The sequence below is a fragment of the Suillus subalutaceus genome, assembly GCF_016647625.1.
Source record: "Suillus subalutaceus strain FC151 chromosome Unknown DFJ58scaffold_53, whole genome shotgun sequence".
In the NCBI taxonomy this organism is placed as follows: Eukaryota; Fungi; Basidiomycota; class Agaricomycetes; order Boletales; family Suillaceae; genus Suillus; species Suillus subalutaceus.
In genome coordinates, this window is record NW_024540302.1 from 135662 (window position 1) to 163400 (window position 27739).

At 48.9% G+C, this 27739-nt stretch overlaps 10 protein-coding genes across 10 annotated transcripts; 8 read left to right on the forward strand and 2 right to left on the reverse strand.

Annotated features, from left to right (window-relative positions):
• The first annotated feature begins 198 nt into the window (after nucleotides 1-198).
• On the forward strand, nucleotides 199-918 carry DFJ58DRAFT_788542 (uncharacterized protein). The gene is made up of 2 exons (XM_041390157.1): nucleotides 199-518; nucleotides 575-918. Exons 1-2 carry the CDS (start codon nucleotides 450-452, stop codon nucleotides 734-736), a joined length of 231 nt encoding a protein of 76 aa, XP_041243910.1. The 5' UTR covers nucleotides 199-449; the 3' UTR covers nucleotides 737-918.
• A 131-nt stretch (nucleotides 919-1049) lies between these two features.
• On the reverse strand, nucleotides 1050-1593 carry DFJ58DRAFT_788543 (uncharacterized protein). The gene is made up of 2 exons (XM_041390158.1): nucleotides 1213-1593; nucleotides 1050-1155 (listed from the first exon to the last, which is right to left on the reverse strand). The coding sequence occupies exon 1, from the start codon at nucleotides 1498-1500 to the stop codon at nucleotides 1222-1224; it is 279 nt and encodes a 92-aa protein (XP_041243911.1). The 5' UTR covers nucleotides 1501-1593; the 3' UTR covers nucleotides 1050-1155; nucleotides 1213-1221.
• Nucleotides 1594-1989: 396 nt separating this feature from the next.
• Nucleotides 1990-2487, forward strand: DFJ58DRAFT_727969 (uncharacterized protein; the record flags this gene model as incomplete). Its single annotated transcript, XM_041385534.1, has 1 exon — nucleotides 1990-2487. One exon carries the CDS (start codon nucleotides 1990-1992, stop codon nucleotides 2485-2487), a length of 498 nt encoding a protein of 165 aa, XP_041243912.1.
• A 1141-nt stretch (nucleotides 2488-3628) lies between these two features.
• Nucleotides 3629-5309, forward strand: DFJ58DRAFT_384220 (uncharacterized protein). Its single transcript, XM_041380136.1, has 5 exons — nucleotides 3629-3987; nucleotides 4050-4181; nucleotides 4231-4334; nucleotides 4401-4539; nucleotides 4605-5309. Exons 1-5 carry the CDS (start codon nucleotides 3957-3959, stop codon nucleotides 5123-5125), a joined length of 927 nt encoding a protein of 308 aa, XP_041243913.1. The 5' UTR covers nucleotides 3629-3956; the 3' UTR covers nucleotides 5126-5309.
• Nucleotides 5310-6203: 894 nt separating this feature from the next.
• On the forward strand, nucleotides 6204-9086 carry DFJ58DRAFT_384275 (uncharacterized protein). Its single transcript, XM_041380137.1, has 6 exons — nucleotides 6204-6752; nucleotides 6807-7367; nucleotides 7419-7955; nucleotides 8010-8357; nucleotides 8407-8838; nucleotides 8898-9086. Exons 1-5 carry the CDS (start codon nucleotides 6527-6529, stop codon nucleotides 8802-8804), a joined length of 2070 nt encoding a protein of 689 aa, XP_041243914.1. The 5' UTR covers nucleotides 6204-6526; the 3' UTR covers nucleotides 8805-8838; nucleotides 8898-9086.
• A 1291-nt stretch (nucleotides 9087-10377) lies between these two features.
• Nucleotides 10378-12901, forward strand: DFJ58DRAFT_788558 (peptidase S8/S53 domain-containing protein). Its single transcript, XM_041390159.1, has 9 exons — nucleotides 10378-10855; nucleotides 10908-11198; nucleotides 11248-11355; nucleotides 11406-11534; nucleotides 11582-11899; nucleotides 11948-12207; nucleotides 12269-12304; nucleotides 12354-12497; nucleotides 12553-12901. The coding sequence occupies exons 1-9, from the start codon at nucleotides 10393-10395 to the stop codon at nucleotides 12715-12717; spliced, it is 1914 nt and encodes a 637-aa protein (XP_041243915.1). The 5' UTR covers nucleotides 10378-10392; the 3' UTR covers nucleotides 12718-12901.
• A 1859-nt stretch (nucleotides 12902-14760) lies between these two features.
• DFJ58DRAFT_788562 (uncharacterized protein) lies at nucleotides 14761-16847 on the reverse strand. Its single transcript, XM_041390160.1, has 7 exons — nucleotides 16424-16847; nucleotides 16193-16366; nucleotides 16092-16144; nucleotides 15949-16030; nucleotides 15810-15895; nucleotides 15362-15755; nucleotides 14761-15330 (listed from the first exon to the last, which is right to left on the reverse strand). Exons 1-7 carry the CDS (start codon nucleotides 16602-16604, stop codon nucleotides 15086-15088), a joined length of 1215 nt encoding a protein of 404 aa, XP_041243916.1. The 5' UTR covers nucleotides 16605-16847; the 3' UTR covers nucleotides 14761-15085.
• A 1171-nt stretch (nucleotides 16848-18018) lies between these two features.
• DFJ58DRAFT_384359 (uncharacterized protein) lies at nucleotides 18019-18830 on the forward strand. Its single transcript, XM_041380138.1, has 4 exons — nucleotides 18019-18309; nucleotides 18360-18397; nucleotides 18452-18608; nucleotides 18671-18830. Exons 1-4 carry the CDS (start codon nucleotides 18181-18183, stop codon nucleotides 18689-18691), a joined length of 345 nt encoding a protein of 114 aa, XP_041243917.1. The 5' UTR covers nucleotides 18019-18180; the 3' UTR covers nucleotides 18692-18830.
• A 1402-nt stretch (nucleotides 18831-20232) lies between these two features.
• DFJ58DRAFT_883006 (peptidase S8/S53 domain-containing protein) lies at nucleotides 20233-23029 on the forward strand (the record flags this gene model as incomplete). Its single annotated transcript, XM_041394580.1, has 10 exons — nucleotides 20233-20698; nucleotides 20751-21035; nucleotides 21085-21192; nucleotides 21244-21372; nucleotides 21427-21543; nucleotides 21595-21795; nucleotides 21844-22109; nucleotides 22162-22197; nucleotides 22259-22402; nucleotides 22453-23029. The coding sequence occupies 10 exons, from the start codon at nucleotides 20233-20235 to the stop codon at nucleotides 22615-22617; spliced, it is 1917 nt and encodes a 638-aa protein (XP_041243918.1). The 3' UTR covers nucleotides 22618-23029.
• Nucleotides 23030-23743: 714 nt separating this feature from the next.
• DFJ58DRAFT_384396 (armadillo-type protein) lies at nucleotides 23744-27701 on the forward strand. Its single transcript, XM_041380139.1, has 9 exons — nucleotides 23744-24030; nucleotides 24083-24412; nucleotides 24680-25577; nucleotides 25631-25704; nucleotides 25755-25865; nucleotides 25916-26227; nucleotides 26283-26757; nucleotides 26812-27086; nucleotides 27149-27701. The coding sequence occupies exons 1-9, from the start codon at nucleotides 23929-23931 to the stop codon at nucleotides 27326-27328; spliced, it is 2757 nt and encodes a 918-aa protein (XP_041243919.1). The 5' UTR covers nucleotides 23744-23928; the 3' UTR covers nucleotides 27329-27701.
• The last annotated feature ends 38 nt before the right edge of the window (nucleotides 27702-27739 follow it).

Sequence of the window (27739 nt, forward strand, 5' to 3'; positions counted from 1 at the left end):
TCTGGGTGGAGGATGTTCCAAATCGTACCTGATACCGGTGTGTACTAGGTTTGAATGTTACTTATGTTCCTGACATTCGGGATGTGGCGACCTGCGCCACCTGAGAATATTAATGGAGAGCACCGGACGACGTCAAAGCTCTAGAACCGTCAGTGAAACTCGTCATATTTGACCTGAAGCTGTGCGTTGCAATGAAGAGAGTTCCATCTTTACTTCTTATCTCAAGGAAACAACCTCGTCCTATCTGTGTGAACCTCTTGTTGATGGCGGAATCATTGATCGCATTCTGGGCACTATAACCACAGCATAAAGTACATTTGGAGAAGGCAAAATCATCGGGCATCACGACATTTGAAGAAGGTACAATATTGGAGCACGGCGTTCAAACAACACACCTAATCTTCCGTCACCTGCATCGCTTAGGCATCGAACTCTTTGCCAACGTTTACATGTTCGTTGTCGTCCGCAAAGTCTTCATCGGAGGAGAACTCGGTCGCCTGGCATTTCTTGCGCTAGCTGTTTGTTATGGAGATCATTGCTGGCCTTGTGTTTCCCCTTGGAATCCCCCATGCAGTTGTTAGCGGTGATAGAGGCATTGAGGGAGGAGTTTGATTTCTTTAAGCATTACCTGACAGCCGTCCATTGGATGCCTCGGCAGGCAGCTTTGCGGTGTACTGGAGCCAGTGCAGTAGACCACAAAGGGGGAGCGGTCGGACTCTGCAACCTGTTGTCATAATGGGTATCCTCATAATGAAATTAGGGGATCATTATGTTGTCTCAACAGCGCTGAGGATGCAGCAGCAGGCCATGAGCTGCAGCAAACTGACGAAAGGACACTGCAATGAATATAAGCTTCAGATTCAAAGTGTGACCGTCGAAAAGACCATCCATGCCGACCGACAAGACACACCATGGAACACGACCGGGGGATTGAGACGATCACACCCGGGCCAAAGAAAATAGATCGGGTCACCCCGTGCCGATGTACGTAAGCTTATTCCCACGAACGTTCTTTGACTCTAAGCATGACAAAACCTCCCACTAATCTCGTGGGGAGTCGGGACGTCCTGAGTCACCTCCTGAATCTGGATATATGTTGAAATTCTGCTTCACTAGCTATGAACGGTCGAATGAAACTGGCCATCCATTTTCTTCGTGAGTGGAGCTCCGTGACAAACCGGATGTGGTGACTCCTCTTTACTTGCTTACCAGTCCCCTCCGTCATCGGGAAACCGCAACTTCCGGACACCACAAGGTCCTATAAGGACTGATCCACTTTATAGAGAAGTTCCACGATAAGCTCGCCAGCATGCCGATCCCATTTGACAACGCAAAATTTTCCTCAGCTCCGGCTCTAGAAAGCCTCCCAAACGAAGTACTTTTGCAGATCATCTCCGAAGTCGTTCTTTCTTCTACGTGGCCTGACCACAAACCACCTATTGCTGGCACCATCAAAACGGACTCGAAGGGACTCAAAAGAACAGAGATACCAAGCGGCATCCACGCTGTGACTCTGACCTCCCGTCACCTTCATGACCTCGCGAACACTGTGCTGTATCGCACTGTAGTTCTCGATAGAGAGAAGGATGTCTTACTGTTTCGAAGAACTGTCGGATGAAGCTCAAAAGGCGAGCAGGCCTGGAAGAACGGGAAAGGTGGCCATTACTTTCGCCTTCCTGCAAAATGTTGTGAAGCGTCCTTGCAATCACACATGCATCGATGTACACTGATCTCGCAGTGTTCACGTTGCGAAAGCTAGGCTCGAAAGTGTCCGACAGCGACATTGCCACCATCATTACTGCATGCTCTGGAGCACACATCGATAACCATACCTTCTCAGTGGGCACACGTCCTGCGGGACATTGAGAAAATTGCAGAGGATTCAGAGGCAGGAAGGTGCACCTGAAAACCTCAGCGTTACCGAGCTTCTGCTCGGTTCTTATGTCGACTTTCGCCAAAACACGTTGCACGATTCCTCCTAATTGCTCAATGGCGGCCCTCGGCACCTTCCACACCCATACATTCCCTCCCGGCGACTCCGAGTTACCACACGTCCTTCAACCCCACATTCCGCTCTGCAATATGACACCACCAGCGCTTTGGGTGATTTATCACCAGCTACTATATTCCACCACGTCACCCACCTTCACATCGCGGAACCAGCTCATGCATGGTATTCGCCGCTGCACACTTCTAGAGGTTTTCCCGACATTAACGCACATCGCACTTCCCCGTCGCGCGCACGCAAACACAGAGAACGATGAACTCTTCATTGGGGACGTAAAAGCTATTTTACTGGAGCCAAGGATACGGATGGTTATCATCAGTATTTTCCCGCAGACCCTGGTCGGAGCGGATCAGGATCAAGCTGTCAATCGTGATGGAGGCGGGTCACAAGACGTCAAGGACAGCGCCATTTGGCTCGCTGCGGCAAGAACTGAGAAAGGGGGATGGACGTCTGTTTGTTCTCAATGGACACTCGGGTAGTTGGAGAAAAGAATGGCAGGGACCAGCAGTCGTAGCGAGCCCCAGAGGTCCCGGAAATTGGTGGAGGAAAGTTATCAGTACATAGATGCGGTCAGTGCAAGTTTGCGAGACTCTGTTAATAATTTTTACCCGGTACGAAGATAGAGTAAAGCATGTAATGCCACATATAGACAGGTCTGGAAAGATCAATAATTCCACAGCAACGCTACTTGGAGAGAACCTAGTTGCACTGCCCAAGGTACCCGACATAGCAAGCGAAGGAACGCCTGGAGGCAATAGGCAATGCGCGTGTGTGGGCCAAGAATGCGAGTCATCGTGCTTGCCAAGCCGACACAAGGAATTTACCGTGTGCAATGAGCTGACACGAGAAGCAGAACCACCGGCTGAGCCATCCTGTGTGAAAAATATATATACATCATAGTACGCGCACGCCGCGCACCATGGTCCATGACTAGTCGACTGCCGGACAGACTGAGATAACACGTGACAAGAACTTCTGAAGCAAACGACGAACAAAATTATCGGGAAACTCTTGAAATATTAAAAGCTAATCAAACCTGTTTTGTGGACAGTCCTTCCCTCTCAAAAACTCTGTCGCCGGCTGCGGTATCTGGACGAAGCTCTTCAAGGCAGACCAGGCTGATAGCCGCATGTATGCGACTCTTCGTGGCCAGATGCATGTGACTATCTCTTCAAGTTGTCGCTCTCGTCTTTTTCGGCCTCGAAGCGTGCTGCATAAGCGGTGCCAAATTGTAGGTGAGGCCTAGTAAGGCTGCGTACCAGTAGGATCTGAACCAGCATATATAGACCATGCCTCGTGGGTTACTGTCCGCGGTCAGCTGCGATCACATATTTATGTAGTTTGGAGCTTGATCTCCAAAAAATCTATGGCACCGTGGCATTCGGGGGACCGCTAGCTCCACATGTTTCCAAGAAGCACATTTTTACATGCCGCTGCCAAGTTCACATTACGTTGACATGTTGCAGTAATCTCGTCTGCCAAGAGCAAAATGTTTGGATTCATTCTGATTGCACGCTAACCACAAACGCCACTCTCAGGCTTTCAGGCTACATATTGAGGGGTTTCCCCGGAGTCCCCCTCTGACTGTGCAATATGACAAACAAACAGTGCTAGTGAACGGTGAATGACAAAATTTAAAACGCTTAACATTCTGAGAAGACAGCTTATATCTTCTCGATTACATCACCCTTGGTCCAAGCACATCGGAGCCGTTTTACATAAATGGACCCCGTTTCAAGTTGCCACCATGAATAGGAACAGCGCTGGCAATTCTTTTGTCGGTGCCTCGGAATCGGATCAAATGTGACCTACACGGTATAGCTTTCCCCAAGGGTCGCTCTTGGCGCTGTAACGTTTTATATACAACACGGCCCAAGTTAGATGTCATTCCTGTGACTATCCTTAACCCAACATAATTCGTGTCCTCACGACTGCACTGAGCACTATAATGACCTCACGACGATTCCATACGACTGGAGGTGAGGTCTTTCATTGGCTTCGCCCGAATTGAGGTACTCAAAATATGATCATGGACGAGCAGAATTAGTTCAAGCAAGCAACATTGAATTACCAACTCGCACAGAAGCGCCCGGTGTGTTCAAGCAACTGGGGCTTGGCGGACACGTAGAGGAAGACGAACGCGACTTTAATGTCATTTTTCCTCCCAGAAAACGTATATCACAGTGCCTCGAATGAAAGATCTCTGCTGACTTTCCGTACAGGCACGCAGAAGGACCAAGACAAAGAAGACGAAAAGGCTCGGAAGCGGGCAATGACAAACCTCGTGAACTCGTGGCAGGAGCGACTGCAGCTCATCAGTGTAATTGTGAGGTCATGGCTTGCCTGCTGACCGACATTCATCTGATGAACAATCTCCTTGGGCATTGCACAGACGACATTCTTTGCATCTATAGAAGCAGGGATGTTGGTGCCAGTGAATACTGATCCGAATGCAGTCAACGCCTTGTCAGGTCTCCTCAAAGCTGCGAATGCAGGATTTTTGGGTGCATTGATCATGCACGTTTACGCAGGTAAGTTGGGTTATCACCGGGGTATAGTCAATGACTTATTCGTGCGCAACACGTTAATTGCGCAGCTGTCCTATCATTCCTTGCAGCCTTCCTTTTGATCCGATACAAACTGAAAGAAGCCTCAAACGAAGAGTTATTCGCAGAAGGCAGAGCCAAAGGATTTCAGATCACAGCATCTCCAGTGAATGGTTCATTCCAGGTCCAAGACATCGAGAGAGATGCTCAAGACAATGACGCCCAGAAATTTGACCCGGAGAACTCGGGCACATTAGATAACCACACGGATACCAAATGTGACCCCCCAGCGCTGCGGCGGATGGGATCGCAACCTGCGGAACCTCCTATATTTGTTAGGGACCCACACCTGGAGCAGGTTGGCTTTTGGAGTCCTACGATTTCATCGCATCTTCTGAGCCGCGTGCACACCCTGTGCATTCTCTTCGCTGGGTTTGGGTTTATACTCGCAATCATGGGTATCATGGCATATGCGTGGGCGCTGCAATCAAAGGAGGTTAGCATTTTTGTGACCGTGTGCTTCGGGGGCGCTGTTCTTGCGATGGGGGTGTTTTTTCTACCTGATCCCTAGACGTTGAGCATGACTCGTCGTTATTCATTTCATTTCTTGAACTCTCAAAAACTTATACCTCTATACATCTCCCTAATCCTCATTGTCTTCTTGGACACATACTATCACAATAAGGTTTTTCAAATAAGGAACATTGTTCAGCGACCGATTCATATACATGTAAGAATGTTACTAGTACTTATCATTCACCTTGGACGCTGTCCCTGACTCCATGAAATGGGAGGGTTCTTGAACTTCTGTCAGCGCCAAACGTATTGCTGATGTGTGAAATGATTTCCTTTTTCTGAGAACCTCCCTTGCCATTGGTTGATCGTCACGTGTCACGCCAAGCTGGGATTCTCGTTGCATTTATGTAAGCCAAGTCTTGTTACTCTCCCTCGCCGTCGCTTTTTTGCTCGTTGTTTCCTTTCCTCAGATCTCCCGCAATCGCCGTTTTGCGAAGCGCACTTGATGATTAGTTGACCGTCCGCACCATGATGCATGATGTTGCACACGAAATACCCTCATACCCAGTTTTTTATGGTCCCTTAATGCATGTATTACTGCGATATTTTTGCCACGGCAGCTACTTTCTGTGCGTAATAGCAGCGGACCCTTGCAATTCACACCTTGAGCTGCCAAATCTACCTTCCTCCCGCCGTATCTCTGTCGGGAGTGCCACTTCTGACGTTCTGGTACGCCTGGGACAGGATAACATCTCATTTTCACGCGCTCGCTTCGAGATGGCGTCATGCATGCACTGTATTGTGTTCCGGCACCAACCAAGCGCAGTTCCGTCGGACATACATTCGTCTCTTATAATGCTGATCCTGTCTGGTTTGCTCATACACCTTCGTGTCATGCCTCCCACTCTCCGCCCAGTGCCTTAGTTGCCTCAAGAAAGACGTGGAGGTGATTGATAACTGATATTATGAACAGAATGTGGGATGGGCCGGTCAAATGTATGAAGATACTACCGTAGAGATATTTGTGTTGCACAGATCGTGGAACAAGCCTCCAGGGGAAGGAATGAATAAATTTAAACAATTAACCCGGTCAGGCCTAGGGACTGGCGGCGTTTACTACATACGCGATACCGGTACTGCATGATGCAACTCGGCCGATAACACGGATCTTGATCCCGAAGGGCATATTAATGTCCCTGTCTTGAACTCCGAAACATTTTACAGACGGTTGTCAAAGTTTTCGAGTCGAGTCTGGATCCGTAGCTAGGCGCTCAACGAGTCACGGTAGACACCGTCTGCTCGACTCCTTTATTATACGTTGGTTTTCACTCCAAAGTTCTTGCAGAACACTGATTGCATTTAGCCTCGTGCTAATCTCCATCAAATCTGTATCGTGACATAACATCTTTGCCCATCCTGGGACGCAGCATCAGGAAGCGCATGCTCAAGTGATAAAATGATTCAGAATCGCACCCAGCACGAGAAGAACACTCTCTGCATCAGGTTGACTGAATCTGTCGTCTTTCTGCGCACTTCCAATCCAACTGGTCGGGACTACAACCAGGGCAATGCAGCGCCTGGGATTGTTCGAGGATTGCTCACCCTGAACATCGTGAAGCCCACTCGCATCTCCAGCATTGAGATCGAATTGCAGGGGAAAGCCACCACTTCGTCGTTTGAAGGTGCGTGTGCTTCGATTTCGTAGAAACTTGTAATGATCCTTCATGTCCACATAGGGGTTGGTGCGCGTCGCATAGAGGTGACAGAGCAACACAAGGTGTTTACTGCATCTACCGTCTTCTTCCAAGCGGCGTCGTCGCCCTCTGCCCGACGTACTGCCTCAGTTGGCCCTGGTCTTCCAGACCGTGACTACGACTATGACCATGCCCATGATGAAGTCCATCACCCCGGAGAGCATGGTTCCGTTCCATCTCCACAACACGCGCCTCATCCAAATGGCCTTCCGAGTCCAGTATTCTACACCAGGAGCGCTAGCGTGGATCCGCGCCAACTTTCATCTTCAACGAATGGGCGTTCTTTCAGTGATAACACTATTCTGCAACGCGACAGTCATATACCTCACCACCAAGACACTATCCACCTTCCTCCTATCCCCCCTTATAGCCCACCCCTGGACTCCTCTTCGTTTATTGCAGATTATCGTCCCTCGCCCTCACACTCGCACTCGGGCTCGATTTCTCAATCTTCTGGTCACCCCAAACCAGATGACAGTCCAGCCCAGACGCTCGAAGACCTTCGACGAGCGTTCATGAACAATATAGAAGCAGGCCAACCGAGTATGTCATTTTCTAACTGCTTTTGATTGCTCATATCTATACACCTTACAGGTCTAGGCCATCGTGGCTCATTCCATGCGCACACTGTTGGTTCTTCTGCGTCAAGCATATACTCACACCGCGATATTTCCCTCTCCCGTCGACCAAGTATTGAAGACATCTCTGAAAACGAGCAGTTGTCTGGACAGATATCCCGATTCAGTTCCCGCACGCGTACATCTCCTGTAGAGTCGCAGAGTCCAACGCAGAGTCCAAGCGCCGTCTCAAATGCTGCAGCAGTACACGAGGATCGCGGAAGAAAGCATTCCCGGTTTTCGTTATACACTGTTGCCAATGTGATCGACACGATGGTTGAGCGTGTGAGGTCGCGTTCTCCGCGTGCTGAATCACAAAGGAGAAGCAAGAGTATAAATCATGACGGCGAACGAGGGAGGACGCTGGACAGGGGAATGGGGAAGTTACCGGAGCAGCCCTCACATGAAAATGATAAACACAAGCATCATTCTACTTTGGGAAAGGTAGGAGAACTCTTAGGGCTGGAGGATGAACATAAAGAAGTGGGGGAGGGCTGGAAGGAATTCAAGAAAGGTGGGTTTTGATATGTATCGCTTCGTGCGGAAGCGTGCTTACCCTTGCTCTAAGGAACATATACCTATCCCATCTCATTTACCATACCAAATAACTCGCCTCCCACTATCGAATGCGATTACGGAACCATGATTTGGAGACTGAAGGCTGAAGTCCACCGACCCGGTGCATTCACACCAAAGCTCACTGCACAACGTGATGTCCTTGTAGTTGCAGCACCTTGTGAAGAGGATACCGAGGACTCGGAAAACATCATCATTGAACGCCAGTGGGAGTCACAGCTGCAGTATTTGATAGCAATATCGGGACGCAGATTTCCCACTGGCGGCACCATACCCATTGATCTCACGATCGTCCCTTTCACGAAAGCCAAGGTACATCGAATATCTGTCCATATCGACGGTGAGTAGCTGCAGTTGCGCTTGCCTGTTATGGAACCTGAATTGTGCAGAACGAATCGAGTACCACACACCAACCAGGCGGACCGTGCGCTCACAGCCTACACAGCGAATAACTTTGCTTTCACTCGAAAACGAGGTTGACGGCGAGAGCCACCCGTTACTCCCTCTCATCTCCGACGACCCAGAGGCATTCCAAAAGTCACCTCTTTACCAACTCCTGAACGCTCATGACGACGAGAACGAGATGGCCATGGCTGTCATGGGTCCAGGACCATGGTCATTCCACCACGAAGTGCAGCTTCCTCAACACTGCTCCCTCATTCATTTCTCCAATCGGAACAAAAAGAGCAATGTCACTGTCCATCACACACTCAAGATTGTCATTCGCGTCGAGCGTGGCGATGACGAGGCGACCGACCCGCAGACAAAGAAGACGAAGGTTATTTGACATCCAAATCCAAACGCCTGTGCGCATCTTATCTGTAAGCTCTTTGCATATATTCCATTTCAACGCACCTTTTTGAACAAGTCGTGTTTCCAGTGTCACTGCACCCCAGCATGGACATCTCTACCCAGATACTACGAGGTACTAGAACGCGACTTTGACAGCAAACGTGTATCCTGTCCATGCGACCTCCGGGCCTCGCGCAACTCACACTGCGGTCCGAACGATAGCGAACCGCACACGCCCGTCTCATTGAACCGCGTAGTCTCGATCGACTCCACCGTGTCGTCTGCAGAGAATCACTCGCCGGCGGGGCACAACGGGACGCTCGTGCAAACACTTGTGGGGCGGAGCACACAGTATGAACGGCTAATGTCGGGAATGGAGAGCGAGGTGGGCGAGGCGCCCCCGGCGTATGAGAGTATCGGTAATGCGTTTCGGTCCCAGAGGGGGCGTTTTCATCATGCCTGAGGGTTTCAAGTTTTATTAATGCGGAATTTATTATTTAATGTTGGATTCTGGTGATCGTTTGATCAGTAGTTGGTACATAATTGGCTTTGTTAGAAGTAGTGTTACTTGGAAATGTGCTGAAGCGCTCAGCGCTGAACTTGAAGTTGTGTGTCATCTCTTGACAACGGCATTCACCGCGTGTCCCTCTCTTTTAAATTCTTGTCTCGAGTCTTACAAATGCATCTTAATGATCACACATTACATTCCCTGGGCCCTTCCCAAGTGAAAGTCTCCACCAGGTCCTACCACCGTTGTTGGCCGGGGATTAAGTACCGGTGGTCTTAGCACCAATTCGTTGTGTTCAAGTTGGGTACTGAGGACTTGTCGACGACTGGAGCAAACAGGACTGGTCAGTGCTACGATAATAGGTGAAGTCATAGCACTGCAATCGCCCTGTCCAGGAACGAGCACTCGTACAACACTCTTGCTCATTCAATTACAGCACGAAATGAAGGGACTCAGTAATTCATCCTGTTTGACATGTGAGCTTGAGGTTTTGCCTCGCTTGCTGTTTAGCTCTGATCAACTTGTTCAGACTCATCCCGCAGACTCCTGTTCCGTCCAGCATTATTATTGTCCTGGCCCTTGGGTTGCCGCAGGATCAGCTGTTGTTCAGCTCACATGTTTGACGCAACAGCAACCGGAGAATCTTGACAATGGTAAGCCTGCTTAAACCCATAAGGCGGCCGCGGGCCCGCGTTCGGTGCATCCAAACACATGGTACAGAGCGATATCTCGTTTAGAATAGGAAGTGCCACACTCCGCCCTCTTTACCATCATGTGAGGTGCCATTGATCCCGCCAACCTCACTTTCACAGCACAGCCTGGAAAATGATCCACTTGTAGCTGGGTCCAGCATCATGTTGTCGGGGGCATCGTGATCAATCAACGCTAAACATATGGCTGATGGATATTCTTAGGCATCATGGCACATATGGATCCTTCATCGAGTAGCGACTGCCCGCATGGTTGTCTTGTTATCTCTTTCTGGAATTCTACGGGTTTCGAGCACCGTCTGCCCCCGATCGATGCTATAAATCACCGACAGGCTTTCTCGGTGGATGCGCTCGAGATCATCAGTATGCGCCTCCTCCCATCCTTTGTGGCCCTTGCCCTTGGACTGTTGGCTTCTGCCGACCCGATCTTGTCGCCTTACCGCGTTCATGAGAGACGTGGGCACGTCCCCGCTGGATGGTCATACGACCGAAAGCATGACAATGCGGCTATCATGCCTCTGCGGTTTGCTTTGAAGCAGAGCAACATTGACGCGATTGGTGACTACTTAACGGAAGTCTCTCACCCAGCGTCTGCGAAATATGGCAAACATTGGACTGCCGGAGAAGTTTTCAGGAAGTTTTCGCCTAGCGTTGAAAGTATTGGAACCGTCCTTGCCTGGCTCGAAGAGAACGGTTTTGATTCCTCCCGTGCCAAGCTTACTCGTAACAGAGGTTGGATCGAAGTCCAAGCCACTGTAGAGGAGGCTGAGCGTCTCCTGCAGACCGAGTACCATGTGTACGGTCACAAAACTGGCCAAGAGCATGTTGGTGAGTAATTTTCTCGATCTTATTATTTTGTGAACTTTACCGGTTATGGCAGCGTGCGATTCATACCACTTGCCTGAGCATGTCCAGTCTCATGTTGACTTCGTGACTCCTACTGTACATTTCGACGCCAAAATCTCGAAGCGCTCTGGCTCCCCCGCCGACGGGACCGCGCGCTCTATTGGACAGCCAGGACAGGGCACTTACCCCAAGACCACTGGAGAAATCCAGACTCTCCTGACTGAACTGGAAGATTGCGATCAACAAATAACCCCAGTTTGTTTGAGGGCTCTGTATGGGTTGGTTTACGAGCCGCTGGCAGCCGACAAGAACAGCTATGGAATCGGTAAGTTATGCAATATGATATTGGGTGCACGAGTTGACTTGGCAAATAGTGGAGTACACCCCACAGGCCTACCTGCAACCTGACCTGGATATGTTCCAAAGCAATTTCTCCGAAGACCTTGTCGGAGTTGCGCCCAAGATGATATCAATAGATGGAGGTCTGTCAGAATCACAGCTCTTTGAGTTCTGACAGTTACCCTTTCGCTAGGCTATGCACAAACCGAATACACCGGCTTTGACTACAACGGTGAATCCGATCTTGACCTTGAGTACTCGATGAACCTCGTCACCGCTGCGCAGCCAATCACCTTATATCAGGCTGGCGATATGGTAGAGGGTGAGTGCTTTCACGTAGCATTAGGACATTGCTGAAATTATTTGAAGGTGCCTCTTTCAACAACTTCCTTGACGCAATCGATGGCACGTACTGCACCTTTGAGGGTGGAGATGATCCAACTCAAGACGCCATTTACCCTGACCCATACGGCGGAGGCTACGAGGGCCCTGAAGATTGCGGCACTGCAGCCCCTACTAATGTTATCTCGACATCTTATGCGTACGACGAAGCTGAACTGACGCCCTTCTATACTGCCCGTCAATGCGCGGAGTATGCCAAACTTGGCTTGATGGGTGTTACTGTCCTCTACAGCTCTGGTGACTATGGAGTTGCTGGAAACGATGGCTACTGTCTGACGGCTGACGGTGAGTTTTCTCAGCATGCTTGTGGCGAAACGTCAATATTCTTCATAGGAAGTTTTTCCCCGGACGGCACGATCTTCAACCCCAGTTTCCCAGGAACTTGCCCCTACATCACATCTGTTGGCGCTACTCAGGTCAACCCTGGTTCGACGGTCTTTGAGCCGGAAGGGGCCTGTGAACAAGTCATCTATTCTGGAGGTGGCTTCAGCAACTACTTTGCGATGCCTGATTACCAGAAGACAGCGGTCGAGTACTATCTGACAAATTATTACCCTCAGTATCCCCCCGATATCTGGAACGCCTCAGGAACGGTGTGTGCTACTCAAGTAGAATTTGTAAATGACAGCATCTAATCTTGATCTCCTATCGCAGTCCCGTGGCTTCCCTGACATTGCTGCTAACGGAGCCGTAAGTTCTCGTCGTTGAAGATCTACCAGCCAATGCTAATAGTATACAGAACTACGTTGTAGCTATTGATGGTGCATTCAGTTTGGTTTATGGAACGTCCTGCTCTTCCCCAGTCAGTGGATCCGTCTTGACGATGGTCAACGATGCCCGCCTGGCAGTTGGAAAGAGCCCGATAGGATTTATCAATCCAACTGTGAGTGTCTGCCTCAAATCACGATTACTTTTTCTCACTAACTGTTGTAATGAAGATCTACTCGTCTGACTTTGCTGGCGTTTTCAATGATATCACCATGGGCGGAAATCAAGGATGCGGCACTGCTGGATACACTGCTGTTCCTGGCTGGGACCCAGTCACTGGACTGGGGACCCCCAACTTCCCGAAGCTTGTTGCGAAGTGGTTACTTCTTCCGTAGACTTTGAACTCGACATTTGGGAATAAAGTTAATGTTCGTGGTGTAAATTATAAGTCAGTGCTAAACTGGATGATACCATGTAGACGTTGTTATTATCAAGATTCTGGACCTCTCATTAGCGCCTTGGACTGCAATACGGATGTAAAATGTTACTGCTGAATACTAGCATTTGCCTGACATTCCACCAATGCAGCCACAGCCCTGCCACGCTTTACTGTAGCTTGTCAAAGACGCGCAACGAGGTATTACTCTTCATGCAAACCCAATTACAGAGCCACGCAGGTCATTGGCTGTTGCAAACCCAGCGGCAGCAGCGAGGTTATCTCCGACCACGACCAGTTTCCCATCTCCCAAGACCTCTGCCGTGTTTGGTTCTTTTTGGTTACAATCATTTGTTCTCGCAGAGCCCCTTTTTCCCGTCATGCATGCCTCAGTAGGCCACTCCTGCATGATGTCTTGAGCTTTCCGTTATGGGATGTTCTAGAGTTTTGCGTTGACCTCTGTCGACAACTCTGTCCGGTGCCAAGGTCTTGCTGTGGCAATCGAAAGTAAATATTTTTTGGTTCCGCCTCGGCATCGACATAAAACAGGAGCGCACGCAAACTACACACCAGAACGATATGGCTTGGTCTGCCACTTTCAATTCAAGTCATCCTTAGTCGCATTGGAAGAGACAACGACCGAAGGAGTGTCCGTCGATGGGGCTTCAGCGAGGTTGGGAGGTTACATAACTTTCCTGACTGTCAGACTCACTCACAGTGTCTTTAGCTTGCGTTCTGGCCTCCAACCCCATTAACATTTTTCGTTCGATGGTGAATCTCGACAGGTTTGGTCGGTCTGTTGAGAATCTAGGTTGGCACGTACGCACCTCGGGGATATATCTTACGTTTCTGAGACGACCCCTGCGGGGCATGAAGGTGAAGTCCTTTTCATAGACAGACTATCACAAAAAAGGAGGTTTTGGCACAATGACTGGGCCTAGGTTGAGATGGACCTCCCGAGGATCTATACACTGCAAAAATGTTGTCAGCGGGTTTCAAACCAACTCCAAGAGGAACAGATTTTGAACCTGTTGTGGTGACCACTTGACTAAGACCACTTAGATGAACCTCTGAGGAAACCGTCAAGGCGTGTTCCAATGGGAAAAAAAACCTATGCGTCGGCAGGTTTCGAACTAACTGGTGACCAGCCCCTCTACCTCTATCGACGGCTTGCCTCATAGAGGGGCTGGTCACCAGTCTAGTTTCGAACCTGCACAGTCCAAAAGATATAGATGTTATGGTAATCACTTGGCGAAGACCAGTAGGTGGTATTCACCAAGTTATTACCACAACATCATAGATTACCTACGAGGAAACCTGTTCATGAGTGAATGTCAAGGCGAACTCTGATACGGGAAAAAAACCTCGGCATCAGCAGGTTTCGATCCTGCGGACCAAGGGGACAGATTTAGATTCTGTAACCGCTTGCCCAAGACTAGTTAAGGTGTACCTCGAGGAAACCTCATGAGTCAATGTCCAGGTATGAGAAACTATCACCCTTACCACTTGGCTAGTGCTGCCTTGTCGCCGTGGGAAAGGGGAAGTGGCTAGTCATTACCCACACACACCCACCTTGTTACCCGGGCCGTTGTGTTGAAGGCGACTGGTTACGCGTTACGAGTCTACCACTTGGCTAAGACTAGTCAATATGGACTTCTACGAGTCGATGCATTGACTCACATATAGTAGTCATTTGCCAACACAAAATGAAATAAGGCAAGAAGTCAAACCAACGAACTTTCAACTTCCGTCGGACAATCAACCGTATTCCAGTACTATGGGACGTTATAGCAGGACGTCACACACCCGAGAACTTCGTGGTATCTGACCGGACATTGTAATCCAAACAACGCTATACATCCCGTTTTATTTTTGATGATTGTTTTGCAAATGGCTGTAATTCAATGGACACGAAGAATAAGCGAGTCAGGGGCTGGCGCCGGCGCCGTTGCGACTCGTTTGATAAATTTGTATTGAAAGTGCTATAGTAATAGCAGGGCCACTCGGTAGTCAGTGTCAGTTCTGGCTGGAATGAGAACAATACGACGCCAATGCCAACGCCGCGGGTCGAGCGTCGAGCTGGCAATAATATATTGTGTGACTGCGATTTTGAACGCGCATCTCCGAAATTTGCCCCTTACTTTGGGCCAACAATAAATTGGAAAAGGACTCGGCGGCAAAAATCCGTGTGTAAGTGAGGCTGCCTTCGATGAGAAGAAAGCCGTCTTATAGCCTCGACCAACAACAGGGTTGAGGCGAGAGGAGGCATGAGTTACGTGGTTTTAGTGAAAGCTAGCTTTCGGTGATATGGAAAACTTTTTCACTAACTATCCAATGAACCTCGCCCCTTCCATCCCTTTCCTGATGGAATCAAGGACTTCGATATTTGCCTTTCGCTGCTCTTCTATTGGCCCATCCAGTGCATCCTCCCACCACCTTTCGTCTCCAGGCACATCGCGCCAGCCTCCTTTCAGAAATTTTGCAAATGCGGGCATGCTGCCTGATGGAGCGACGCGTAATGCTTGGGCTTTCTTCCAGTGAGGGGGAGGGTTCGTCGACGAGAACGGCGCGGCTAGCAGCAGTACTGGGAGGTTTCGAGAAACCTTCACATGGGAGAATAACGCCAGGAGGCACTGTAATGCGGCCGTGCTTGAAGCAAATATGTGAGATCGCCACACAGTGAAGTACGGCACCGTCGGACTCAAGCATTCTTGACTGTGCAGCAGCCAGGCCTTCCATTGCCTTTGCTGTCTTTTCAGCTTGAAGGTTGGAATCTGCTTCAGTTACACTGCCGGGGGTCGCAGGGGTGGTCAAGTCTTCCGCAGGCGTGCTCAGCAAAATCCGAGGAAAGTCATTTGATGTTGTCGGTGTCTTTGATAGTCCGGCACTATCGTTATTAGTCCCCAGTTGCTGACCTGATTCGTCTACATGTAGTTTATAGGTGGTATCACTATGTCTGTTCTTTGGGAAAGAGACGTAGCGAGCAATAAGGTACATCTTGTCCATATTAGATGGTTTCTTGTGTGTATACTATAAGCACCAAGAGCTCACCCATTTATGGTCCCATGCCCCGATGGAGAGTCTTATCTCGTAGCTCCTCAGGAACGGTATTTCTCGAATGAAATGAAAGTGAGTAGCTACGTGTGGAATGAATATTGATCGAGAAATGTGTAGAATGAAGTTGACGCACACCCCAGAGCCATCCACCCACCACTCCTTGCGAACGAAGGGATGGCCTTCAGAACCAGTTTCAAGCGAGCTATATCGAGGACCTGAACAAAGAAGGTTGTCATTATTGCGTTATTTGGATGGCCGCAAACACTGAGCTCTTACCTTCGCGTAACTTGAATTGCTGAGGTGTCCGTTGTAATCGGCGTCGTCCACACCTAAAGTCGGGTGAATTTACATATCATGAGACTTAGATTGAAACGTACTTGTCCAGCCATGTTGAACGGCCACGAGCTCGAAGGGGTTTGCGCCAATTGGGCATAAACCTTCGCCCCAGTCGGCAAGGATCCTTGTCCTGACCTCTTTGGGCCTGAACAGGATGCGAAGTCGTAGGAGGTAGTACTGGAGACGGAGTCGCAGGACTGGCAGGAATACGCGAACTCAAGGAAGCCATTGCGTTTGGTCGACATTACTGGTAAAAATGAATGCGTACTCACTGTGCCAGGCAAATGGTAGAGACCGAAAATTAATCAATAGCAAGACGAAGAAGATATATTTGGAGGCCGACAGCACTAACGTCGTCGACTGGCTGCGCGGTAACTTCTGCAAGTTAAAAAATGGTATTGGTGGTATCCTGGCCAGAAGGCGCAAACTGTCGCGAGACTGCTGGCCCAACATCGTGTCCCCGAGTTCAATGCCAAAAGGTGAGTTGAAGTAGTAGGGATTGGATAACGCGTTCAACGGGACTGGCAGTTATCAATATTTCAAGCTGGGATGATGGCTAGGAGTCAGGACTAGAAGGACCAACTCAACTCCAGGCTTGCGTATTGCATGTGATACTTTTCAGAGGATACTAGTCAGATAGTAGTGATAATAACAAAGTTGATGAAACCAGTGCACGCTGCACGTGCAGCGTTGAACACGTCTCCGACGGTATTTTATCTTCCAGCTTGAAGCCGTCGCTTCAGATTCGGCAACCTGACCCACGTTACTGGGTGAGAAACTTGTTCTAACTTTTTCCACACAAGTACATCAACCGGCGCACGATGTTAACCTCGGCATGCAAAGTCTGCGGTTTAAAATTTTCTTCACCAGCGTTCTCAACCAGGCATAATGCCCGCTGGACTTCAATATTCCGCGCGAATGACGGTCAGGAAACCTGTAATTGGCAACTCTCAGCTTTGGAATCACGCAAAATCGATAGGCAACTAGTACTGCCTGGCAGTTCGGATCATGCTTCGGGTGCGCATGAACCCTCCATTGCCAAAGAAACACTGGGAAAATGGCGAGTCCCCGACTCCCGCGTTAGTGGGTAAGGGCTTTGTCGAACACAAACGTATTCCCATGTGTCAGTTCGTGTGCAAACTTGAAGCTGTGCCCATTCTCCCCGGCTTTCTCCCCAACCTTGTCTCCTTAAGCACGCCCTCGAAGCACACCCCTTTACTCTCGTGGTCAGTACCATCTGTCGGTGGTGCGCTGGTTGCAAACACTTGTATGTCTGTGTGTACGCTCGCTAGCGATTTGTTATGATACTTACTGTTAATTTACTCTTCTTCAGTTGATAGCCTACTTTTTCAGTGTATGAGACCTTTACATTCCTTTGTTCAGACCATCAAATAGCTGGATTCTATGTTGGTACATCGCTGTGCAATGTTATTTATGTAACTCGAACTCTGATCATCCCGGTCACGCGTGTGGTACCAATTTGGGCTCAGAACGAGCTGCTGCCAGACTTGGCAGATCGGCATCAGCGAGGGACGGCTAGCAAAATGTAGTAAGACGTCTGGCTTCATTTGCGTGTCAGCGAGGTGGGTCTTTTTTTCGTTTGCAGGATTATGCTATTGAAGGCGCAATTCAGATCAGGCTTATTTTGAACGATTCGAGTCCTGTCAACCTGTTCTGCCTCGTCATCAATCCCCAGAGCTTTTCCCAATCTGTGGAAAATCTATTCCGTATTCTGTAATTCTTTCTGGACCGGTCCTGTGAGCGCCATTCCTCTGCTCGTCGAGGACTGTGATAACTTCCAGGTAGGCCCTATTTCATACCATTTCCAGCCATCTGCTGAATCGTCGCCCACTGCAGGGGTCGAAAATGATGCACGATACACCCACTCGCATGCTTTCCCGACCTTCTTCCGCGAGGAGTTTCTCAAGGCTTCTACACTAAACTTTAGCTTTCTTTCGGGCGCAGACCCGAATTATCCTGACATCGTCAATGTGTTGATGGCACATAAATATTTGAAAATGATTTCTCGATGAGAATAATGTTCGACACATTGTGCTTGAAAAGCCTCCATCAGCCCTCGGATATTACCTGCCCAATATCAAGTCCATCCCGATGGTCTACGTTGGAAAGTAACCTATCTCGGGGACTTACCTGTGATGTTTGTCTCCTGCAAAACTCTACATATGGTTTCTTAATGGAACATTGTAGAAAAACAACTTGTATTATACATCTGCAGCGCCACTGAGGTATGCTGTTCTCTTTGACAGGCGACGCGCATATAACCAACTAATTCCCCGCAGACCCAAAGGCGGTCGGGAGGACATTGCTGACCATTTGAACTGGCGGAAATGTTCTCGATTGGGACAACTGGGAGGCATGGTCCCCCTACCTTTTCCAGCGACGGAGGCAACATTCACCGATCTGTGCTGCAACTTCTCGACTGGTTTGCCAAATAAGGTGAGGATCATGTTGACGCTTTGATCGCACGAACCGGAAGCAATATGTGATTCTACGTACAGTTTTTTCGAGGTGAAACATAACTCGAAGGTCACTGGATCAAGACCTGGCAGCATTTGATGCATGGTGTGACTCGCCATCGCTACAGGAACCTCTGATCTCCGTGTAATAGCTTGCTCAATCATATGGCATGCATCCAACCTCATTCATGCCATGGGATCAGTATCTACACACCTGCTCATCCTATGCCAACATCTTTTCCATCCATATTCCGGCATATTAAACCAACATTGATGTAGGTTTGTGGAACAAACTACAAGGACGCGAAGGAATGATGGTGTGCTTATGAGCCTGGAGAGCGATGACATGGAAGTGCTTGCTAGTGCATTGTGGGAGATCGTCAATGGGTACGGAAATGATAAAGGGAAGACTAAAAAATATCATCCTATTCAGAGACAGTAGTTCGCAGCAACCCGAGTGGCTTCATCGTCCTGCGGGCCGAAAAGCTAACAACCAAAGTGAAAAACGCAAAGCGAAATCTAGGCTGGGAATCGAAAGATGTCAAGCATGGGAGCATCCGAGCGTAACGAGTCCTGGCAGGAGTTGTCGGAGTCGGGGACTCGATGCGCAAGCACCATTTATAATAGATATTTCGGGATCGGAAGTCAAAGCTTTTTTTGTGCGTCTTGCGGCCTGATTCGAAGGAAACGTGGGGTGATGCAATCCCGTTATTTTCCACTTGTCAAAAAGAAGAGGGATACCTACGGATGTCAAAGAATATGAGATCTTGCGCTTGAAGCACATGGTAAGCCCTCTTACTGGCGTGTATGTGCTAGCACCGAGAATAACGTCCCAGCCATTAGGATTGGGCACTCCCAGCTACTAGGGTAAATATGAAATAAGAGAATCTTTCGAAAGAATCCGCGTAGATATTGACAAAGGGACCGGAGGTAGCTCGGAGACTTAGAATCTGCAGCTCCATCATCTACAGGCACAGGTAAATGTTCTAGAAGAGTGAATTCTACTCCATTCATGAGAATAGTGGACACAACTTGGTGCCGACTCACAGTCGAAGTGAGAGTGTTTGTGTGGCTGTGCAGCAGTTTCTTGCACGGCCCAAATTCAGATGCAGCACACTTTGAAGGAAGTTCTGCTTATGTCGGGTCAACTTCTGGGAACCTTTCCTTTTTCCTGTACAGGCTCTCTCATGCTTCATTCCCAAGCAACTTATGGGCGACTTGAGAATTATTGAAAGGTGCTCGCTGAACAGTTGGTAATTCAACCAACAATCATACGCTTCACAACCAACTCGTCCTTGTCCAAGAAATAGGTTGATTTATGATAGGGAAATCAGAGACCTAACTAAAAGCAGAGACCTGTCTGGTGGGACCTCCCCTAGACTGTGGACAGTATAATCCAAGAGTGTCTCATCCGACCATGCGTTTCTCGGGGAAACAGCTCGCAGTGTGGGAGCACTTGAGAGGGTGTCTCATCGAGGAGACTCTGTTTCGTGTGCTTACAGTCTAATCCTGGCACAAACCATGCTGCTGCTGTTCTCGAGAAAGATATAAAGGATATGGCTGGTGATTGATTTTGTTGTCAGGTTCTGGTCATCTCGGTCGACATGCGCTGCTCATTGACCACATTTTTCACCCTCAGCCTCGCAGTAGTCGCCTTGGCGGGGCCTACTCTCAGCCCATATAATGTGCACGAGAAACGCAACGCCATTCCTATTGGATGGTCTCACACTCGAAGGCATGAGAGTGCAGCAATCCTTCCTCTACGCTTTGCTCTGAAACAGAGTAACATGGAGTTCATCGATGAATATCTTTACGATGTCTCTCACCCGGAGTCAGCTAACTACGGCAAACACTGGACTGCAGGAGAGATTTCCCGAAAATTCTCACCCTCAGGGGAATCCATTTCCACCGTCAAAGATTGGCTTGTTGAGAATGGGCTAGCGAGCGAGCGTGTCCGCGTAAGTTCCACCAAGGGTTGGATTAACGTCGATGTTACGGTCGAAGAAGCGGAACGGCTCATGAACACCGAATATCATGTTTACACTCATGTTTCCGGACAGGAACACGTCGGTTAGTATCTCCGTAGAGGTCACTATTGCAGCGCTCACGCACCACTTTCTAGCTTGCGAAGCTTATCATCTCCCTGAGCACATTAGCACTCATGTCGACTTTGTCCTACCCTCCGTCAACTTCGACGTGAAACTCAAGCGTCGATCTGGTAGTCAGGAACCTGCTGGCGGGATTGGTCAACCTGGTGTAGGAATCACCCCGAAGACCACTGGCTCTGTCTCACAGGCAGTGACTGAGCTTGAGCAGTGTGACGAGTACATCACTCCTATCTGCTTGAGGGCTCTATATGAACTTGTATACGAGCCTGTCGCTACTGATAAGAACAGCTTCGGCGTCGGTATGCTTTCCATTCCATTGGCCACCTTGTGAGCTAATTCATCACCTAGTGGAATACACTCCTCAGGCGTACTTGCAAACCGACCTGCAAATGTTCGCCATGAACTTCTCCACCGATCTCATCGGAAAGGAGCCAGTCATGGTCTCCATTGATGGAGGTGATTACTTTAAGCGTTCTTCTTTGATCAAACCATAAAGGCGTGCTGCAGGGTATGCACAGACCGAGTACCAAGGTTTCGATTACAACGGCGAGTCGGACCTCGATCTCCAATATGGAATGTCACTGGTCACTGGAAAGCAAAATGTCACTCTTTACCAGACTGGTGACATGGTCGAAGGTAGGATGAGAACAGTAGAAAACGCCGTAAATATCTCGCTGACCTCATTGGCAGGGGCTTCTTTCAACAACTTCCTCGACGCCATTGATGGGTCATACTGCACGTTCGAGGGCGGTGACAATTACACTGTGGATTCCCAATATCCTGACCCATACGGAGGGGGTTATGAGGGTAAGTCCCCGTCTTTGCTGGATCGTATATACAATAAACTTGCTGTGATAGGGCCTGAGGACTGTGGCACTGCTACGCCCGCCTACGTTATATCAACATCATACGGATACAATGAGGCTGATCTCACTCCGTTCTATACTGCGCGCCAGTGTGCAGAGTATGCGAAGCTTGGCTTGATGGGTATTACCATCCTGTACAGCTCTGGAGACTATGGCGTTGCTGGTAATGATGACGTTTGCTTGAACCCTAATGGTATGCCTTGAGTTGAATTTTCACTTCTATCTTCTCACACGACAACAGGCACTCAGTCCACGACCGGTAAGATATTCAATCCCACTTTCCCTGGTACCTGCCCCTACGTCACATCTGTCGGCGCTACCATGGTGAAGCCAAATGCAACCGTCTTCCAGGCTCAACCCGAAATGGCTTGCATGGACGTTATCTACTCTGGTGGAGGTTTCAGTAACTACTTCGCGATGCCCTCATACCAGAAGACCGCTGTCGATTACTATCTGGAGACTTATCCTCCCGACTACCCATCAACTATCTGGAACTCGACTGGCATGGTGAGTGTCAGAGTGAATGTGATATGTTCAATTGAATAAAGCCAACTATCAGTCTCGTGCTTTGCCTGACATTTCTGCCAACGGAGCTGTGAGTGTCTGTCACAAATTGCATGGATACGTGGGGTTTGACGTCTATTATTTCCTGTCAGAACTACGTTGTCGCTATCGACGGTGAATTTGAGCTTGTATACGGAACTTCCTGTTCTTCACCAGTCAGTGGTGCCATCTTTACGATGATCAACGATGCCCGTCTCGCTCTAGGCAAGAGCACGATTGGGTTCATTAACCCTACGGTATGTTCCTACCCTTTTGCCCTGTCTTAGTTGTTAATTTATGATGTTAGATCTACTCTACTGATTTCGCGGGTGCTTTCAATGATATCACTGAAGGGTCAAACCCGGGCTGTGGTACTGAAGGTTACAACGCAACCGCTGGATGGGATCCAGTTACCGGTCTTGGTACTCCTAACTTCCCTAAGTTGCTCGAAAAGTGGCTAGCTCTTCCATAGAATAAGAGCTACGTGACGGACCACTCATATTGTAGATGAATCTGGGCTAAAGCAAATTTCTGTAATATGCATAGGGTACCGAAATATGAACAATGCTATGCTACATACACAGCACTGTCTTGTTTCCATGGATATGGAGGACTCTATCTCGAGAACTCGGAAATAAATACCCGCGATGATCAAGTGATGATCGCTATTTGGTATCATTCGGTATTTCTTTGGTATGTGCATTCTCTAAGTACTCACACTATGACCAAACACTACCTACTTTCGCTTCCGTGCTCACAAATGGAGGCACTGAATCGCGCATGGAATGAACAGTGGCTTCGCGAGACCCGCTCGTGCTAGACTGCAAGATGCACCGAGCACGAACACAGCTTATCTTGGAACGCATCTTCTCTGTGTCTTCCACTGGTCAGCTAGCCAAAAAGCTGCATTGTAAGTAGCTTGATCACTGTCACACGGTACAGCATAACCTCATGATTTGTGCGGGGATTTCCAGCGGCCTTGGGAAATTAGGGAGTATTTCATTGGTCGGTAATTAATTGCGACTGATCTTGAAGCTTGAAGCTTTGAGATTTGAAGCTTAGTGCCATAGCGCCCGAGAGGACTGATAAGTACAAAGTTTGCGCTATTACTGCTTCTTCCGATCATAAATGCTTCACATGGAACTTTTAGTGTAAATCCATCTTCATAGCACTGATACATACGTTTTGTGAAAGACACCTTTGTTGGAACCGATCCAAGGCGTGGGTGAGAGTTGCCCTTACCACACTCAGTGATGGTGACCATTGAATTTGTGTCTGAGGTCTGGGTCGCGGTCCCTGGATGAAGCTGAAGCTTGATTGAGACCTCATATCAAGGCTCGCGAGAAAGTCATACGTGTCCTTCAGGGAAGGATGAGCACTGAGTTCCGTGTCCGACGGCACTGCTGATCGTCGCCGCATCATTGAACCGATGATGATCAAGGAAGTTGCAACCCAAAAGTATAGATCATAACCAGTTGGGTATTAGGAATGTAGTAAAACCAGGCTCCAATCGAGGTCCTTTCCTGCGAACTACTAATCATGATGCTCAAATGATGGGCTTCCTGAAACCTCTCAGGAGTTTTACTGGTTTCAAGGTGACAAGCGTGACGTTCTTTGTGTACTACGCCTATCGGTTCTCACGAGGTCAAATAAAGCCACACAAAGTAATTTGGGAGAGGCAGAAAGGGTTCCTGCCACTGGTTAAGAGTTCCGACTGAGCCCTTTCTTTCTTGCGGCGCGTTCCCCTAAATCTACACTTCACGCGCGTTGACGGCCTTTAACGATGTCTACTTGGACGCCGCAGCCTGCAGGTCTACAGGAGATCCTGCAGACTATACGCGACTCAACTGATACGCAAGGCAATGTACAGCGAGCAATCACTCATGTTTGGATTTTCCTTGCGATGATCTGCAGCGTGTTAACATTCGCTTAAATAGAAATTGAACACCTTTACACGTGTACCAGATTATATTGCATATCTGGCATACATCTTAACTGCTCTCCCCCAAGAGGAAGACCAAATCCGCACGATAGCTGGGTATCTATTGAAGAACAACGCGCGTCTGCTCCTTAACGTATCTCCGGAGGTGGCCGAATATGCAAAGTCGGCTGTTCTTCAAGCTTTCATCAGCTCTCCTCCTTTGATAAGGAATGCTGCCGGTCATGATATTGTTGCATTCCTTGGTGCTCTTGAGCCTAGAAATTGGCCAGATTGCTTGCAGCAATTGGTGAACATGCTAGATTCGCCTGATCCAGCTCTCCAGGAGGTGAGTGTCCGCGTGATGATATTCCGAGGCTGGAACATGGGATCGTGTCGGAGCAAGTGTCTCCCCATGAAGTTCGAGCCGCTTGATAATCGGGCAAAGCCCATGCGAGTGCAGCTCTGGCTCTTCGGCAGCTCTCCTCCATCGAATGTCGCATTTAATTGGACGTGACTTTATGCTGAGCCCGAACAGTCCCAAAGCACGCGACATTTATATCCCATAATTATCTGTGTCACTATTCGATTGCGAATGCTGAAAATTACCACGCAGGCTGCTTTCAGCGTTTTCGAGAAAGCTTGCGAGGACTTTCCTCGCAAAATGGATGTTGAGATTAACGGAACACGTCCTCTGGATTACATGATCCCCAAGTTCCTCGTGCTATCGGAGCACCCAATGCCGAAAATGCGGTCACATGCCGTTGCCTGTCTTTCATATTTCGTGCCAATCAATTCTCAATCCCTTTTTGTCCACATCGATGCATTCATCGCCTGCCTGTTCAAGCGCGCATCTGACGAGGATCCATCTGTTCGAAGGCACGTCTGCCAGGCTCTTGTATTACTTCTTGCAGCCCGCCCCGAGAAGTTAATGCCGGAAATGTCGAATGTCGCAGAGTACATGTTATACTCGACCAAAGATAAGAATGAAAGTGTGGCCCTCGAAGCCTGCGAGTTCTGGCTCACTTTCGCCGAGGATCCTGACCTCGCAGCGTTCCTCCATCCTCTCCTAGGACGAGTTGCTCCAGTACTGCTCGATTGCATGATTTACGGAGAAGATGATCTTCTCTGGCTTGATGGCGACACAGAAGATACCAACGTCCCTGACAAGGAAACCGACATTAAGCCACGGCATTACGGGGGTAAAACACACGGTCTGGATCGGGATCAAACAGAAGCTAATGGACAGGAGCGGAAGCGGGGGGCGTATGGCGAGGAGACATTGGACGATGAGGATGAGGACGACTACGACCTTGATGACGATGATTTTGCTGATGAGATGTCTACGGAGTGGAACTTGAGGAAATGCGCTGCTGCTGCGCTGGATGTGCTGGCTGTGAGGTTTGGGCCCGAGTTACTGAACGTGCTTCTTGGTCCCTTGAAGAATAAACTCTGGAGTGCTGAGTGGTTAGAGAGGGAAAGTGGCATATTGGCATTAGGCGCAATGGCAGAAGGTGCTGGTGGTGCTTTCTTATGCGATGATCGTATATTGATTTTATTCCCAAAGGCTGCATTGACGCGATCGAGCCTCATTTGACAACCCTCGTCCCGTATCTGATCAACACACTTAATGACCCTAAGGTATACTTTGCCCCCTTACTGTGTGGGACGATTGACGAATAAGTGTATAGCCCCTTGTTCGATCAATTGCCTGCTGGACATTGGGTCGGTATGCAAGCTGGTGTACTCAACCTATATCGGAGCAACATAAGAATTCGTACTTTGTCCCGACAATGGAAGGCGTGCGTATTTTCTACTTTGCATGTGATTGTGATGACTTAAAAGTCACCAGCTCTTGCGAATGGTCCTGGACGACAACAAACGTGTACAAGAAGCAGGATGTAGTGCGTTCGCAACGTTAGAGGAAGATGCCGGGCCCGAGCTTGTACCCTATTTGGAACCTGTCCTCCGGAATCTGGTGTTTGCGTTCGATAAATATCAGCACAAGAATACCCTTATACTGTATGATGCTGTTGGCACATTGGCGGACGCTGTCGGCAGAGCATTGCAGAATCCCGCATATGTGGAAATCTTGATGCCTCCTTTGACGTCTCGATGGGCCAAATTGTCAGACGATGACGATGATTTGATTCCACTTCTTGAGGTATGACCCTGATTGATTTGTTGGTACTTTGAGTTCTCATGCTTTGGTATCCCAGTGCATTGCGTCCGTCACAATTGCCATGGGACCGGCATTTTCCCCTTACGCGCTACCGGTCTTCCAGCGCTGCGTGAACATCATCCACCAGTCTCTGCTCCAGTATCAAGCATACCAGCAGAACCCCGACCTTGATGAGCCTGACAAATCCTTCCTTGTGGTGTCACTGGATCTCCTATCGGGCCTTGCCCAGGGCATGGGCATGCATCTAGAGGCTCTCATTGGACAGACAAGTCCTAACCTTCTTCAGCTACTGACGGTGTGTCTCAAGCACCCACAGGCACCTGTCCGTCAGAGTGCCTATGCTCTCGTTGGAGACCTTGCGATGGGCTGCTTCCAGCTCCTACGTCCTCATCTGCCTGCCGTCATGGCGGAGCTTATCGAACAACTTGACCCTGAGCCTAAGGTCGAGTTCATCAGTGCATGCAATAACGCAGCTTGGTCTGTCGGGGAAGTAGCATTGCGCTATGGGCGTGGTGAGTAGACTTACCCATTCTCAATATTGAGTCATTAAACACGCCGTTTCCTAGACGACCCGGAGTTCCAGCAGTGGGTTAATCCTCTCATCGCACGTCTCATTCCTATCTTGCTGCATCCGAAGGCTCCACGCAGCCTTCACGAGAACGCTGCTGTGTCCATTGGGAGGATTGGGCTGATGCATCCCAATGTTGTCGCTCCCCATTTGCCCGAGTTTGCACAAGCATGGTGCTTAGCATTGTATGAGATTCGTGATAATGAAGAGAAAGACTCTGCGTTCCGCGGTCTATGCACTCTTGTGCAGACCAACCCAGCGGGCATTGCTAAGGTTTGTCGAAGTTCCTACTCTGAGTGTGCGATAATACTGATTTTTTTCTAAAAAAAACGCAGAGCCTTCTCTGGTTCTGCAATGCCATCATCAGGTGGCATCAACCCTCCGCAGAGCTGAATTCGATGTTCCAACAACTTTTGTCTGGTTTCAAGCATCACGATGAGGCAGGTTGGGCCGCACAGGTTTCGAGCTTCCCTCCTGTAATCCAGGAGCGCCTCGCTACGCGATATGGTGTATAGTTTACCATACCTTGTGACCTAGTATCACCAAAATGACCCGACATCTCATTGTATTTCGGCATCCTTTTGTTCCTTGTGTCCTATCTCTGTTGTTCTGGGATCTTCTAGTAGCAGTAGTATTTCTTTTCATCACCAATCTGCGTGTGCGTCTCTGTAGTTACATAAATACCTACGTCCTCTCGCTCAGTCTGCCTCTTGTATATCTTTTACGTAGCATTAGTCGTAGTAGTAGTAGTCGTAGTAGTAGTATTCAGCTCTTCTTCTCTGTCACATCGGCATTACATTTTAGTAGATAGTAGTATGTAGTAGATACATATCCCGTACAACACTGAGCTCAACTGACATCAATACGATACAATCCTGATGGGATCGAAATTCGGTCCCTAAGACCTGGAAACCCATTTCCCGGTG